Source organism: Anolis carolinensis, unplaced genomic scaffold, assembly GCF_035594765.1.
Source record: "Anolis carolinensis isolate JA03-04 unplaced genomic scaffold, rAnoCar3.1.pri scaffold_7, whole genome shotgun sequence".
NCBI lineage: Eukaryota > Metazoa > Chordata > Lepidosauria > Squamata > Dactyloidae > Anolis > Anolis carolinensis.
Genome location: NW_026943818.1, coordinates 33,420,780 through 33,439,708, shown reverse-complemented (window position 1 = coordinate 33,439,708; position 18,929 = coordinate 33,420,780). Strand labels below are relative to the sequence as shown.

The 18,929-nt window shown below is 30.3% G+C and overlaps 1 protein-coding gene across 1 annotated transcript; it reads left to right on the top strand.

The window, feature by feature from the left end:
* The first annotated feature begins 130 nt into the window (after window positions 1-130).
* On the top strand, window positions 131-15,142 carry cope (COPI coat complex subunit epsilon). The gene is made up of 10 exons (XM_062959549.1): window positions 131-305; window positions 419-481; window positions 2,850-2,950; window positions 4,943-5,095; window positions 5,382-5,435; window positions 9,143-9,224; window positions 9,420-9,575; window positions 12,321-12,389; window positions 12,808-12,882; window positions 14,894-15,142. The coding sequence occupies exons 1-10, from the start codon at window positions 189-191 to the stop codon at window positions 14,939-14,941; spliced, it is 918 nt and encodes a 305-aa protein (XP_062815619.1). The 5' UTR covers window positions 131-188; the 3' UTR covers window positions 14,942-15,142.
* The last annotated feature ends 3,787 nt before the right edge of the window (window positions 15,143-18,929 follow it).

Sequence of the window (18,929 nt, the reverse complement as noted above, 5' to 3'; positions counted from 1 at the left end):
TTGCATTGGGTTGCCATGGCTACGTGATTCTTCTCTTTTACTATATCTATGTTCACACTATCTTCAGCGGACGTTGATTGGCCGAGCGGGAGAAAAGGGCGGGACACAGCAAGGGAATGACAGCGCGGCAGCCAATCGCCGTCGAGGGACGTGGATGCGCGTCCTGAGGGGAAAAAGCCAAGGCAGAGATGGCGGCCACGGGGGCGAGCGGTGCGGCCGGCGAAGCCGACGAGCTCTTCGACGTGCGGAACAACTTCTACATCGGGGCCTCGCAGGCCGCCATCAACGAGGCGCAGCGCGTGAAGGTGAGGCGGCCTTCCTGCGAAGCTGGGGCGGCTCCGAGAGCGACTAGGCCTCCCGGAGAGGCCTGAGGCCTAGTCTCCTGAGGTAACATGTCTCCCTTTCTTCGCCTCCTCAGGCCTCCAGCCCCGAGAAAGAAGTCGAGAGAGACGTTTTCCTCTTCCGCGCTTACATTGCTCAGGTGAGGCCCACATATATCATCATAATAATGAGTTGCCATTAATAATGGTCATATTCTAGAAGCATTCTCTCCTGACGTTTCGCCCACATCTGTGTCAGGCATCCTCAGATGTTGTGAGGTCTGTTGGGAGACTAGGAATAGGATTATATATATGTTGGAGAAAGAACTCTTGTCTGTTTGGCCACCTTGAATAGCCTTGCAGTTTCGAAGCCTGGCTGCTTCCTGCCTGGGGCAATCCTTTCTTAAGAGGTGCTACCTGGCCCTGATTGTTTCCTGTCTGGAATTCCCTTGTTTTTTGAGTGTTGTTTATTTACTGTCCTGATGCAATCTTATGGAAGGTAAGTGTACAAATATATTATTTATACTATATTATTATTATAATATTATATTATATTGGGATGCATGCACATGCAGTAAAAGACGGATAGTTAAACATATTATAAACATATTTTATTATATTATTATTATATTATAAACATATTATAAACATATAATAATAATAAGCTATTTATTTACACATTATATTTTATTGGGATGATGTACATGCAGTAAAAGATGGATAGTTAAGTATATAAACATATGTAATAATAATAATACATTATTTATTTATACATTATTATACATTATTTACTAGCATATGATATTATTATTATATTTTAATGGTATGCATGTACAGGGAGTAAAAGACAGATAGTTAAGTATATAACATATATACATATAATAATAATATATTACATTATTATTACTATTATTATTATATTTTAATGGGATGCATGTACATGGAATAAAAGACAGTTACCATAGTTAATTATATAAACATATTATATATATAATAATATATTACATTATTATTATATTTTAATGGGATGCATGTACATGGAGTAAAAGACAGATAGCTAAGTATATAAACATAATAATAATAATAATAATAATAATAATAATAATAATAATAATAAATCTATTTATACATTATTATACATTATTTACTAGTATATGTTATTATATTTTAATGGGATGCATGTACATGGAGTAAAAGACAGATAGCTAAGAATATAAACATTATATATATAACTAGCTGTGCCCGGCCACGCGTTGCTGTGGCAAAGTATGGTGGTATGGGAAATAAAGTATTGAGGAATTGGTGGTAGTTAAGGTAAAGGGTCCCCTGGGCTGAGTGGGTGGCTAGGAGACCAAGTGAGCGGAGCTTAGCCTTCTAACTGGTAGCAATTGGATAAAAACAATTATTCCTCTCCCTCTAATTAGGACTTTATTTTTCTTTTCTTTTTGTTGTATCAACCTAGAGGCATGGATGACGGGTTGTGCTGTCAATTTTCGAGGTTGTGGGGTGTTTACTTTTGTTGTTTTGTCCGCTGCCGTGATGCCATCACTCTTTTATATATATATAGATAATATATTACATTATTATTATATTTTAATGGGATGCATGTACATGGAGTAAAAGACAAATAGCTAAGAATATAAACATATATATATATATATATATATATATATATATATATATATAACAAACATTATTATTATATTTTAATGGGATGCATGTACATGGAGTAAAGGACAAATAGCTAAGAATATAAACATATATATATATATATATATTACATTATTATTATATTTTAATGGGATGCATGTACATGGAGTAAAGGACAAATAGCTAAGAATATAAACATATATATATATATATATATTACATTATTATTATATTTTAATGGGATGCATGTACATGGAGTAAAGGACAGATAGCTAAGTATATAATCATATTATATATAATAATAATATATTACGTTATTATTGTATTTTAATGGGATGCATGTACATGGAGTAAAAGAGATAGCTAAGAATATAAACATGTTATATGTATAATAATATATTACATTATTATTATTACATTTTAATGAGATGCATATACAGGGAGACGGATACCTAAGTATATATTATTTCAACAAGATGCACTAAAAGAGGGATGGCTAAGCGTGTGTGTGTATGTTTATATATATAGTATATTTTCTCTCCCTCGCAGGGCTGTGGCTCATCCAGTATTTAATTGAGTTATGATTAATCGTCAAGAGAAAAGGCTTGGCTGTGATGTTGCCTATAATCAGCTTCCCTTTCAAAGCTCCCTATTGAAAAACTAATTTCTCTCCTAATCTCCCTCTGCAAATTGATTCTGCTTCCTGCCTGGGGGGATCCTTTGTTGGGAGGTGTTAGCTGGCCCGGATTGTTTCCTGTCTGGAATTCCCCTGTTTTTTTTGTGTGTTTTTTTTTAGTGTTCTTCTTTATTTACTGCCCTGATGCAATCTTATACGATTTTATGCTTCTCTGGATGATGGGGCCTCCTTTTCTCTTCCAGCGGAAATATGGGGTGGTGCTGGACGAAATCAAGCCGAACTCCTGCCCCGAACTCCAAGCCGTGCGGATGTTTGCGGAATACCTCTCCAATGAGAGCAAAAGGTGAGGCTGACGTTAAAGTGGCGCCACACCCTATTCCTTCTGCTTCATCTTTGGATTCTGGGCACCATCCAGTCTCTCCTGACAGATGGCCATCCAGCCATAGATAATGACGATATATATATATATATATATATATAGATAGATAGATATACCACTATCCTATGACCCTGTTCTTTGTGATTTTTATTCTCATTTCTTTCTCACCCCGTATTTTAACTTAGTGTTCATGTGGCCCGCCCTTGTTTTATTGTCCCCTTGATTCTGCGTTGTAATGTATATTATTATTTATTGTATTGTTCAATGTGTTATGATGTGTTGTTCTTTTATATTCTGTTATATTGTATTTTTCTGGGCACGGCCCCATGTAAGCCGCCCCGAGTCCCCGTTGGGGAGATGGTGGCGGGGTATAAATAAAGTTTTATTATTATTATAGAGAGAGCTCTATAATAAAATATACAGTTAGAAGAAGTACCCCAGGGCCATCCAGTCCAACCCTTATTGTGCCAGACAGGAAGACACACTCAGAGCCCTCCCGACAGATGGCCATCCAGCCATAGATAATGACTATATATATTTAGAGAGAGAGAGAGAGAGTTCTATAATAAAATATACAGTTAGAAGAGGTACCCAAGGGCCGTCCAGTCCAACCCTTATTGTGCCAGACAGCAAGACACACTCAGAGCCCTCCCGACAGATGGCCATTCAGCCATAGATAATGACTTTATATCTATATATATATAGAGAGAGAGCTCTATAATAAAATATACAGTTAGAAGAGGTACCCCAGGGCCATCCAGTCCAACCCTTATTGTGCCAGACAGCAAGACACACTCAGAACCCTCCCGACAGATGGCCATTCAGCCATAGATAATGACTTTATATATAGAGAGAGAAAGAGAGCTCTATAATAAAATATACAATTAGAAGAGGTACCCAAGGGCCATCCTTATTGTGCCAGACAGGAAGACACACTCAGAGCCCTCCCGACAGATGGCCATTCAGCCATAATGACGATATATCTATATATATAGAGAGAGAGGGACCTCTAAAATAAAATATACAGTTAGAAGAGGTACCCCAGGGCCGTCCAATCCAACCCTTATTGTGCCAGACAGCAAGACACACTCAGAACCCTCCCGACAGATGGCCATCCAGCCATAGATAATGACCATATATATATATATATATATATATATATATATAGAGAGAGAGAGAGAGAGAGAGAGAGAGAGAGAGCTCTATAATAAAATATACAGTTAAAAGAGGTACCCCAGGGCCATCCAGTCCAACCCTTATTGTTCCAGACAGGAAGGCACACTCAGAGCCTTCCCTACAGATGGCCATCCAGCCATAGATAATGACTATATATATATATAGAGAGAGAAAGAGAACTATATAATAAAATATACAGTTAGAAGAGGTACCCCAGGGCCGTCCAGTCCAATCCTTATTGTGCCAGACAGGAAGACACACTCAGAGCCCTCCCGACAGATGGCCATTCAGCCATAGATAATGACGATATATCTATATATATATAGAGAGAGAGCTCTATAATAAAATATACAGTTAGAAGAGGTACCCAAGGGCCATCCAGTCCAACCCTTATTGTGCCAGACAGCAAGACACACTCAGAGCCCTCCCGACAGATGGCCATTCAGCCATAGATAATGACTTTATATATAGAGAGAGAAAGAGAGCTCTATAATAAAATATACAATTAGAAGAGGTACCCAAGGGCCATCCTTATTGTGCCAGACAAACTCAGAGCCCTCCCGACAGATGGCCATCCAGCCATAGATATGATTGAGAGATTTATCGGATAGATATATCATAGAATCTGCTGGAGATCCCCAGGGCCTTCCAGTCCAACCCCATTTGCCGGGCAGGAAGACACCATCCAATCCCTCCCGACAGATGACCAGCCCGCCTGTGTAAGTCCTCCACCTTGTTTCTGCTTGAAGCGGATTTCAAATGCCACTCTTGCCCTCCTAGGGACGCCATTGTGGCGGAGCTGGATAAGAAAATGGCCAAGAGCGTGGACATCGCCAACACAACTTTCCTTCTGATGGCGGCCTCCGTGTATTTCCACGACCAGAACCCGGACGCCGCACTTCGGGCCTTACACCAAGGAGAGAACCTGGAGTGGTGAGTATGTTCACATGGGCATATATATCCCGTAATAATAATAATAATAATAATAATAATAATAATAATAATAATAATAATAATAGTCTTCCCCAGTGTATGGCTTTTTGGTTACAGGAATCTTAATGCGTATTATATTATTATATATATTCTATCATATGTTGTAGAATAACAATTATACATAATTTATTATTATTATTATTATTGTTATTATTATTGTATGATTGCCGTATTGAGAGCCAGCCTTTCCTCTCATTCTCACTCTTCTCCACCTTCCTCTTCCTAGCATGGCGATGACCATCCAGGTCCTGTTGAAACTGGATCGTCTGGATTTGGCTCGGTAGGTGCCTTTATTTATTCCTTTTGGTGCCTTCTCCAAGAGTAGCACTTTCTTGAGCTCATTCAGATCTCTATATATAACACTATATTATTATATATATAATATTATATGCATTATTGTTATATTATGATTATATATTATTTAATGTAATTATATATTATATGCTATTATATTATAGTATTATAATATATTGTTATATTATGTAATAGGTTATAACATAACAATTAGGGATATATTGTTATATATGATAATTATGTAATATATATAATTATATAATGAAATATATAGTGATAACACATCATTGTTATATATTTTATTATATTGTTGAAATTCAGATTTTGATATATAATAATATATATATAATATTATTATATTGATATATATTATTTAATATATTACTATATATTATATGTTATTATATTATTATATAATTATTATATAATATTCTATAAAATAACATATATTGTTATGTTTAATAATTATGTAATATATATTATTATATAATGAAATATATAGTGATAATAACACATCATTGTTATATATTTTATTATGAATATTATTGTTGAATGCATTCAGATCTCTCTATATAATATATTATTTAATATATAATATTATAATATTATGTTATTATATATTATTTAATATGTTATCTATATATATAAAAGAGTGATGGCATCACGGCAATTCACAAAACAACAAAAGTACAGGCCCCCCAACCTCAAAATTTGACAACACAACCCATCATCCACGCCTCAAGGTTGATACAACAAAAAGAAAAGAAAAATAAAGTCCTAATTAGAGGGAGAGGAATAATTTTTTTTATCCAATTGCTGCCAGTTTAGAGGGCTAATCTCTGCCCACTTGGTTGCCTAGCAACCAAGGGACAGCCAGGGTTCAGTTAGGGGACAGGCCGATTTAGGCCTCATTTAGGCTTCTTCCACAGATTATCTAATTTGCACTGGATTATATGGCAGTGTAGATTCAAGGCCCTTCCACACAGCTATAGAACCCATTTATAATCTTATATTATCTGCTTTGCACTGGATTATCTTGACTCCACACTACCATATAATCCACTTCAGTGTGCATTTTATACAGCTGTGAAGAAGGGGCCTCATATAATCCAGTTCTGTGCAGATAATATAAGATGAGAAATATACAGTACTCACTTATCCAACGTAAACAGGCCGGCAGGATAAGTGAATATGTTGGATAATAAGAAGGGATTCAGGAAAAGCCAATTAAACATCAAATTAGGTCATCGTTATACAAATTAAGCACCAAAACATCATATTATACAACAAATTTGACAGAAAAAGTAGTTCCATGCGCAGTAATGCTATGTAGTAATTACAGTAGAGTCTCACTTATCCAACACTCGCTTATCCAATGTTCTGGATTATCCAATGCATTTTGTAGTCCATGTTTTCAATATATCGTGATATTTTGGTGCTAAATTCATAAATACAGTAATTACTACATAACATTACTGTGTATTGAACTACTTTTTCTGCCAAATTTGTTGTCTAACATGATGTTTTCGTGCTTCATTTGTAAAATCATAATTTGATGTTTAATAGGCTTTTTCTCAATGCCTCCTTATTTGCTTATTCAATATTCTGCCGGCCCGTTTATGTTGGATAAGTGAGACTCTACTGTACTGTATTTACAAATTTACCACTAAAATATCACAATTAATTTAAAACACTGACTACAAAAACATTGATTATGAAAAGGCAGACTGCGTTGGATAATCCAGAACATTGTATAAGTGAATGTTGGATAAGTGAGATTCTTCTTTAATATGAAATAATTACTGGGATAGAATAATGCAGAACAATATAATCTCTAAAACCAGGACAGTAAATAAACAGGGGAATTCCACACAGGAAACAATCGGGGCCAGCTAACACCTCCCAACAAAGTATTCCCATCATCAAAGTCTGGCAAATCCTCTGTTTTCTCAGGGCCACAGACAGTAGAAGCACCCTTTCTATTATATATGATAATTCTGTAATATGTATTATATTATTATATAATGAAATATACAGTGATGATAATAATACATCCTTATTATTATATATTTTAGTATTGTTGTTTTCAAAGGCCTCCCTTTCTATTATATATGATAATTATGTAATATATATTATTAGATAATGAAATATATAGTGATGATAACAATACGTCATCATTATTATTATATATTTTAGTATTGTTGTTTTTAAAGGTCTCCCTTTCTATTATATATGATAATTCTGTAATATATATTATATTATTATATAATGAAATATATAGTGATGATAATAATACATCCTTATTATTATATATTTTAGTATTGTTGTTTTCAAAGGCCTCCCTTTCTATTATATATGATAATTCTGTAATATATATTATTAGATAATGAAATATATAGTGATGATAATAATACGTCATTATTATTATTATATATTTTAGTATTGTTGTTTTCAAAGGCTTCCCTTTCTATTATATATGATAATTATGTAATATATATTATATTATTATGTAATGAAATATATAGTGATGATAATAATACATCATCATTATTATATATTTTAGTATTGTTGTTGTTTTCAAAGGCCTCCCTTTCTATTATATATGATAATTATGTAATATATATTATTAGATAATGAAATATATAGTGATGATAATAATACGTCATCATTATTATATATTTTAGTATTGTTGTTTTCAAAGGCTTCCCTTTCTATTATATATATAATTCTGTAATATATATTATTAGATAATGAAATATATAGTGATGATAATAATACATCCTTATTATTATATATTTTAGTATTGTTGTTTTCAAAGGCCTCCCTTTCTATTATATATGATAATTCTGTAATATATATTATTAGATAATGAAATATATAGTGATGATAATAATACGTCATTATTATTATTATATATTTTAGTATTGTTGTTTTCAAAGGCTTCCCTTTCTATTATATATGATAATTATGTAATATATATTATATTATTATGTAATGAAATATATAGTGATGATAATAATACATCATCATTATTATATATTTTAGTATTGTTGTTTTCAAAGGCCTCCCTTTCTATTATATATATAATTCTGTAATATATATTATTAGATAATGAAATATATAGTGATGATAATAATACATCATCATTATTATATATTTTAGTATTGTTGTTGTTTTCAAAGGCCTCCCTTTCTATTATGTATGATAATTATGTAATATATATTATATTATTATGTAATGAAATATATAGTGATGATAATAATACATCCTTATTATTATATATTTTAGTATTGTTGTTTTCAAAGGCCTCCCTTTCTATTATATATGATAATTCTGTAATATATATTATTAGATAATGAAATATATAGTGATGATAATAATACGTCATCATTATTATTATATATTTTAGTATTGTTGTTTTCAAAGGCCTCCCTTTCTATTATATATGATAATTCTGTAATATATATTATTAGATAATGAAATATATAGTGATGATAATAATACGTCATCATTATTACATATTTTAGTATTGTTGTTGTTTTCAAAGGCCTCCCTTTCTATTATATATGATAATTATGTAATATATATTATATTATTAGATAATGAAATATATAGTGATGATAATAATACATCATCATTATTATATATTTTATTGTTATTTTCAAAGGCCTCTTTTTCTTGCTCCCTTTTCAGGAAGGAGCTAAAGAAGATGCAGGAGCAAGACGAGGATGCCACCTTGACCCAGTTGGCTACCGCATGGGTCAACCTCGCGATGGTGAGTTCTGCAGTCCTGATTATTTAAAGGGGAATATTCACATTATTTTATTTTATGTCTCTATTGTCACTTCGCTTGGCATTGGGGAAGACAATGATGGCCGTTTCCGGTTGTAAACAAACCTTTTCTTGGCGACGGTGAGACATGTAAGATCCCATCCATACCTATTTTTGTGTCTTTTGCCGTCTCTTCCAGGGCGGGGAGAAGCTTCAGGACGCCTACTACATCTTCCAGGAGATGTCCGAGAAGTGGTCGCCCACCCTGTTGCTGCTGAACGGCCAGGCCGCCTGCTACATGGCCCAGGGCAAGTGGGACGAGGCCGAGGGGGTGCTCCAGGAAGCCCTGGACAAGGTGGGCTCCTTGATTTAGCATTGAATGGCCTCGCAGCTTCAAAGCCTGGCTGCTTCCTCCCTGAGTGAATTTTTTGTTGGGAGGTGTTAGCTGGCCCTGATTGTTTCCTGTCTGGAATTCCCTTTGTTTCAGAGTGGTGTTGTTTGCGATATTTTATGTGCTTCTACTGTCTGCTTGGTTGGAATCCTTCGTTGGGATTCCGATCGTTTCTTGTCTGGAATTTCCCTGTTGGGGTATTATTATAAATCAGGGGTCCCCAAACTAAGGCCCGGGGGCCGGATGCGGCCCTCCAAGGTCATTTACCTGGCCCCCGCCCTCAGTTTTATAATATATTTTTATATCAGTTTTAATAATATAATATATTGTATATACATATAATATTGATAATAATCTTATGTTATACAATATAATACCAATAGTAATACCATATAATAATATTAATTGTATGTTATATATTACATATTATATAATAGTATAGTGGTTCAGTACAGTAGTATATAATGCCAATATTGTGTTATGCCAATAATATAATATATTGTATGTACATACAGCTGCTCTGAATCCCCTTCGGGGTGAGAAGGGTGGGATATAAATGTAGTAAATAAATGCAGTAAATAAATAATTAATTTTAGACTTAGGCTCGGCCAAAGTCTGACATGACTTGAAGGCACACAACAACAACAACAATCCTAATTAACTTGACTATCTCATTGGCCAGTAGCAAGCCCACACTTTCCATTGAAATCCTAATAGGTTTATGTTGGTTAAAATTGTTTTCATTTTTAAATATTGTATTGGTCTTTTGTTGTTGTTGTTGTTGCACTACAAATAAGACATGTGCAGTGTGCATAGGAATTTGTTTGTATTTTTTTTTTTCAAACGATATTTCGGCCCCTCAACAGTCTGAAGGATTGTGGACCGGCCCTCTGCTTAAAAAGTTTGGGGACCCCTGATTATAAATGTATATTATAAAATATGTAATAATGTATTATTATTATTGATTGTCGGCATATTATTATATGTAATATTATATGATATGTATTAATGTACAGTAGAGTCTCACTTATCCAACATAAACGGGCCGGCAGAATGTTGGATAAGCGAATATGTTTGATAATAAGGAGAGATTAAGGAGAAGCCTATTAAACATCCAATTAGGTTATGATTTTACAAATTAAGCACCAAAACATCATGTTATACAATAAATTTGGCAGAAGAAGTAGTTCAATACACAGTAATGCTATGTAGAAATTACTGTATTTACGAATTTAGCACCAAAATATCACGATATATTGAAAACATTGACTAAAAAATGCGTTGGATAATCCAGAACGTTGGATAAGCGAGTGTTGGATAAGTGAGACTCTACTGTATTATTATTATTATTGATCGTCGGGGTATTATTATATGTAATATTATATAAGATGTAGTAATGTATTATTATTTATTGTTGGGGTATTATTATATTTAATATTATATAATATGTAGTAATGTATTATTATTGTTGATTGTCGGGGTATTATTATATGTAATATTGTATAATATGTAGTGATATATTATTATTAATTGTCAGGGTATTATTATATGTAATATTATATAATATGTACTAATGTTTTATTATTATTCTTATTATTGATTGTCAGGGTATTATTATATGTAATATTATATAATATGTACTAATGTATTTTATTATTATTGATTGTCGGGGTATTATTATATGTAATATTATATAATATGTACTAATGTATTTTTATTATTATTATTGATTGTCGGGGTATTATTATATGTAATATTATATAGTATGTACTAATGTATTATTATTTATTGTCAGGGTATTATTACATGTTATATAATATGTACTAATGTATTAATATTATTGATCGTCGGGGTAATGTTATATAATATGTAGTAATTTATTATTATTATTATTGATCATTGGAGTATTATTATATGTAATATTATATATGTAGGAATGTATTATTATTGTTGATTGTCGGGATATTATTATGTGTAATATATAATATGTAGTAATGTATTATTATTATTGATTTTCGGGGTATTTTATATATAATATTATATAATATGTAGTAATATATTATTATTAATTGTCAGGGTATTATCATATGTAATATTATATAATATGTAGTAATTTATTATTATTATTGGTTTTTGGGGAATTATATATAATATTATATAATATGTAGTAATGTATTATTATTGATTGTCGGAGTATTATTATATGTAATATATAATATGTAGTATTATTATTATTATTATTATTGATCATTGGGGTATTATTATATGTAATATTATATAATATGTAGTAATGTATTATTATTACTGATTTTTGGGGTATTATATATAATATTATGTAATATGTAGTAATATATTATTATTAATTGTCAGGGTATTATTATATGTAATATTATATAATATGTAGTAATGTATTATTATTATTAGTCATTGTCAGGGTATTATTATATGTAATATATAATATGTAGTAATTTAATATTATTGATTGTCGGGGTATTATTATATGTAATGCTATATAATATGTCGTAATGTATTATTATTATTATTATTGATTGTTGGGGTATGATTATATGTAATATTATATAGTATGTAGTAATGTATTATTATTTATTGTCAGGGTATTATATGTAATATTACATAATATATAGTAATGTATTATTATTATTATTATTATTATTATTATTATTATTGATCCTTTGGCTTCTCTTTCAGGACAGCAGCCACCCTGAGACCCTGATCAACTTCGTGGTTCTCTCCCAACATCTCGGGAAACCCCCTGAGGTGAGTTCTGTTCTTAGAACAGTCCATATATATTATATTATATTATACTGTATTTTATTATTATTTTATTATATTAATATTATCCTATACTAATAATATATTGTATATACATATAATATTGATAATAATATTATAATGTAATACAATATAATACTACTACTACTAATAATAATAATACGCTATTATAAATATATATTATATAGTACATGTAATATTACTAATAATATTGCATCATAGTGTTATAATATATTAATATGCAATGCTTGTGCTATGCTCATAATATAATATATTGTATGTACATATAATATTGATAATATAGTGTAGTACAATATATAGATAATAATACACTATTATAATTATATATTATATATTACATGTAATATTACTAATAATTGACCCAATTTATTCCTCTCTCCAGGTCACCAACCGCTACCTGTCGCAACTAAAAGATGCCCATCGAAACCACCCCTTTGTCAAGGAATACCAGGCCAAGGTAAGGGAGCCTTATTAATATATAATTTTTTAATATATATAATATTAAATATTAATTAAATATTAATTGTTATATATATATATATATATATATATATACACACACACACACACACACACACACATTATAATATTTAAAATATTATTGCTAATATTTATATATTAAAATATTATTATTCAGGGTGTCCATAAAGCATCTTTACCATTCAATTTTTTTAAATGGTAAAAAGCTTGTATGGACACCCTGTATAATATTAGAATAGTTTATTGTTATATATATTAATATATTATTATTCAGAGTGTCCATAAAGTATCTTTTACCATTTACCATTTTTTTAAAAAAGGGTAAAGAGCTTTTATGGACACCCTGTATAATATTAGCATAGTTTATTATTATATATATTAATATATTATTATTCAGGGTGTCCGTAAAGTATCTTTTATCATTTACCATTTTTTTAAAAAATGGTAAAGAGCTTTTATGGACACCCTGTATAATATTAGAATAGTTTATTATTATATATATTAATATATTATTATTCAGGGTGTCCATAAAGTATCTTTTATCATTTACCATTTTTTTTAAATGGTAAAGAGCTTGTATGGACACCTTGTATAATATATTATTATGTATCATATATTAATATTTTAGTATAATGCCAAGTTTTTTACTTTGTTTGTGTTTTTAAATACATTACGTACGTACAACTGTACCCTCGGTTCGCTTATGATAACGATAAATAAGTATATTAACACATAAGTAAATAATATTATTTTATATTATATATTAATATATTATATATTAATATATAATATAGTAATATATATTATATATTCTATTAAATCATATATCATGTAATATATATTAATATAATATAATAATATATAATTATGTATTATAATGTATAATATTATATGTTAATATTTATTTATTCATTTATTATTTAATACATTTATCTCACCCCGAAGGGGACTCAGAGAGGCTTACAAATTAATTTTACATACAATATTATATTATTAGCATAGCACAATATTGGCAATAAATTACCATATTTGTTGCCAGTATTGTGGAAAACAGGGGAATCCTTTACCTTTTACTATATCTATATATTGTAATATTAATAATAATATTACATGTAATATATAATTAATATTGTTATATTGTGTTATTAGTATTATATTGTATTACAAAATATTATTCATATTATATGCATATACAGTAGAGTCTCACTTATCCAAGCTAAACGGGCCAGCAGAAGCTTGCATAAGCGAATATCTTGGATGATAAGGAGAGATTAAGGAAAAGCCTATTAAACATGAAATTAGGTTATGATTTTACAAATTAAGCACCAAAGCATCATGTTAGACAACAAATTTGACAGAAAAAGTAGTTCAATACACAATAATGCTATGTAGTAATGACTGTACAGTAGAGTCTCACTTATCCAACACTCGCTTATCCAACGTTCTGGATTATCCAACGCATTTTTGCAGTCAATGTTTTCAATACGTTGTGATATTTTGGTGCTAAATTCGTAAATACAGTAATTACTACATAGCATTACTGCATATTGAACTACTTTTTCTGTCAAATTTGTTGTATAACATGATGTTTTGGTGCTTCATTTGTAAAATCATAACCTATTTTGATGTTTAATGGGCGTTTTCTTAATCTCTCCTTATTATCCAACATATTCGCTTATCCAATGTTCTGCCGGCCCATTTAGGTTGGATAAGTGAGACTCTACTGTATTTACTAATTTAGCACCAAAATATCACGATGTATTGAAAACATTGACTACAAAAATGCGTTGGATAATCCAGAACGTTGGATAAGTGAGACTCTACTGTACAATATATTGTAATATATAGTATTGTAAATTATATAACATATAATATAATATATATAATATATCATCATGATATTATAATAATATAGATTATATTAATATTCTTATTTATTATTAGAATAGAATATTATTATAATATATGTGTCTTTTGTTCTTTCTAAGGAGAATGATTTTGACCGCCTGGCTTTGCAATACGCTCCTTGCGCCTGAGCCTTTCTCTGTGGCCTATGGATCTCTCTTTTTGCTGTGGACGATCGGATCTGATGTCCCGGAAAGAAGACAACATGGGATTCCTTCCTTCCTTCCTGCCCGCCAACCATCTCTCCAGTATATATTTTTGCCTTTTTGTTAACGCAAACACAAGCCGAAGGGGATTCCCGGTTCCTGACAATAAACATCCCATTAGGTTTACCTCTGTGGCTGTTTGGTTGATCCTCTCTTCTCCAAAATACTCGGAGATCTGCAATATTTGCACATATAGATGGATAGATATCTTGGAGATGGGACCCAGGCCCAAACATAGGCTTCGAAGGACACTCGGAACACAATATTCGCCATCATTTTGTATGTTGGAAGGGACTTGAACCATCAGAAAGACATTTCCTTTGTAATAATAATACCTAACCCTTTTAGCCAGGGTTTCCAATAATAATAATAATAATAATAATAATAATAATAATTATTATTATTATTATTATTATTTATTCTTTTTAGCCAAGGTTTCCTTTATAATAATAATAGTAATACCTAACCCTTTTAGCCAGTCTTTCCAATAATAATAATAGTAGTAGTAATAATGATAACAATAAAATCATAATAATAATAATAATGCATGCCATTTAGCCAAGGTTTCCTTTATAATAATAATAATAATAATACCTAACCCTTTTAGCCAGTCTTTCCAATAATAATAATAGTAGTAGTAATAATGATAACAATAAAATCATAATAATAATAATAATAATAATAATAAATGCCATTTAGCCAAGGTTTCCTTTATAATAATGATGATAATAATACCTAACCCTTTTAGCCAGGGTTTCCAATAATAATAATAATAATAATAATAATAATAATAATAATAATAATAATAATAATAATAATTTATTCTTTTTAGCCAAGGTTTCCTTTATAATAATAATAATAATACCTAACCCTTTTAGCCAGTCTTTCCAATAATAATAATAATAGTAGTAGTAATAATGATAACAATAAAATAATACTAATAATAATAATGTATGCCATTTAGCCAAGTTTTCCTTTATAATAATGATGATAATAATACCTAACCCTTTTAGCCAGGGTTTCCAATAATAATAATAATAATTATTATTATTATTTATTCTTTTTAGCCAAGGTTTCCTTTATAATAATAATAATAATACCTAACCCTTTTAGCCAGTCTTTCCAATAATAATAATAGTAGTAGTAATAATGATAACAATAAAATAATAATAATGTATGCCATTTAGCCAAGGTTTCCTTTATAATAATGATGATAATAATACCTAACCCTTTTAGCCAGTCTTTCCAATAATAATAATAATAGTAGTAATAATGATAACAACAAAATAATAATAATATTAATGTATGCCATTTAGCCAAGGTTTCCTTTATAATAATAATATCTAACTCTTTTAGCCAGGCTTTTCAATAATGATAATGATAATGCCACATTCCTTTTAGGCAAGGTTTCTTTAATAATAATAATAATAATAATAATAATAATAATAATAATAATAATAACTAACCCTTTTATCCAGGCTTTCCAATTATTATTATTATTATTATTATTATTATTATTATTATTATTATTCATACTATGTATTTGTGTCACTAATAATAATAATAATAATAATAATAATAAATTATGCCTTTTAGCCAAGTTTTCCTTAATAATGATAATAATAATAATACCTAACTATTTTATCAAGGCTTTCCAATAATAATAATAATAATAAAGACAGATATGCTGGATTTCGTATCACAAAATCACAAGTCAGATACTTGGGAAGTGTTCGACTTGTGATTTTGTGATACGAAATCCAACATATCTGTCTTATTTGCTGTGTCATAATAAAATAATGATAATAATAATACCACATTCCTTTTAGGCAAGGTTTCTTTTATAATAATAATAATACCTATTTTAGCCAGGCTTTCCAATAATAATAATAATAATAATAATAATAATAATAATGGTAATAAAAATGATAATAATTCATACTATGTCTTTGTGTCACTAATAATAATAATAATAATAATACCACATTCCTTTTAGCCAAGGTTTCCTTTCTAATAATAATAATAATAATACCTAACTCTTTTATCCAGGGTTTCCAATAATAATAATAATAATAATACCACATTCCTTTTAACCAAGGTTTCCTTTATTATAATAATAATATTAATAATAATCCACATTCCTTTTAGCCAAGGTTTCCTTTATAATAACAATAATATTAATAATAATCCACATTCCTTTTAGCCAAGGTTTCCTTTATAATAATAATGATAATAATAACAATAATAATAATAATAATACCTAACTCTTTTATCCAGGGTTTCCAATAATAATAATAATAATAATAATAATACCTCTCTTTTATCCAGGGTTTCCAATAATAATAATAATAATAATAATAATAATAATAATAATAATAATAATAATACCACATTCCTTTTAGCCAAGGTTTCTTTTATAATAATAATAAAAATACCTAACTCTTTTTGCCAGGCTTTCCAATAATAATAATAATAATAATACCACATTCTTTTAGCCAAGGTTTCCTTTATTATTATTATAATACCTAATGCTTTCCTTTTAAGAATAGTAATGATAGTAATAATAATTGGGTAACCATCTGTCAGGAGGGATCGGATGGAGTCTTTTTAATTATTATTTAGGATATTTTTTTTAATTGACAGAGAGGGCGGGCCAATCGTTGTCGTGGAAACGGGCCCCAAAAGGGAAGATGCCTTTGTTGTCATGAATGGGGCCTTTGTGGGGCGATGAAAAAAAGGCCCCTTTGATTCGGACAGCCGCTCTTTGTCCTTTTTGCATCTTAAAAGGAGAAACAGAGAGATGGTTGTTGTTTGCTCAGTTCTGTAGCCTGGGGAGTCGCCTCCTTTCTCCATGGCTTGGATGGGCATCTGTCGGGAGGGATCGGATGGTGCCTTTTGACCTGGGCTTGGACTACATACCTACCTGTCTACATATGTAACCATCCAGATATCTGTCTGCCTATCCATCTATTTATGTATCTACCTATCTATTTATCTATCTACTTATCTATCTATCTATCCATCCATCCATCCATTCATTCATCCAGATATCTGTCTGTCTATCCATCTATTTATCTATCTATTTATCTATCTACTTATCTATCTATCTATCTATCTATCCATCCATCCATCCATCCATCCATTCATTCATCCAGATATCTGTCTGTCTATCCATCTATTTATGTATCTACCTATCTATCTATTTATCTATCTACTTATCTATCTATCTATCTATCTATCTATCCATCCATCCATCCATCCATTCATTCATCCAGATATCTGTCTGTCTATCCATCTATTTATGTATCTACCTATCTATCTATTTATCTATCTACTTATCTATCTATCTATCTATCCATCCATCCATCCATCCATCCATCCATTCATTCATCCAGATATCTGTCTGTCTATCCATCTATTTATGTATCTACCTATCTATCTATTTATCTATCTACTTATCTATCTATCTATCTATCTATCTATCTATCTATCTATCTATCTATCCATCCATCCATCCATTCATTCATCCAGATATCTGTCTGTCTATCCATCTATTTATGTATCTACCTATCTATCTATTTATCTATCTACTTATCTATCTATCTATCTATCTATCTATCTATCTATCTATCTATCTATCTATCCATCCATCAATCCATTCATCCAGATATCTGTCTGCCTATCCATCTATTTATGTATCTACCTATCTATTTATCTATCTACTTATCTATCTATCTATCTATCTATCTATCTATCTATCTATCTATCCATCCATCCATCCATCCATCCATCCATTCATTCATCCAGATATCTGTCTGCTTATCCATCTATTTATCTATCTACTTATCTATCTATCTATCTATCTATCTATCTATCTATCTATCTATCTATCTATCTATCTATCCATCCATCC

Excerpts from the sequence above, each read along its gene's own strand:
- cope (XM_062959549.1), top strand. The coding sequence starts at position 189 with ATGGCGGCCACGGGGGCGAGCGGTGCGGCCGGCGAAGCCGACGAGCTC. Across the intron at positions 482-2,849 it reads TCCGCGCTTACATTGCTCAG|CGGAAATATGGGGTGGTGCT; the intron begins GTGAGGCCCACA and ends TTTCTCTTCCAG. Across the intron at positions 2,951-4,942 it reads CTCTCCAATGAGAGCAAAAG|GGACGCCATTGTGGCGGAGC; the intron begins GTGAGGCTGACG and ends TTGCCCTCCTAG.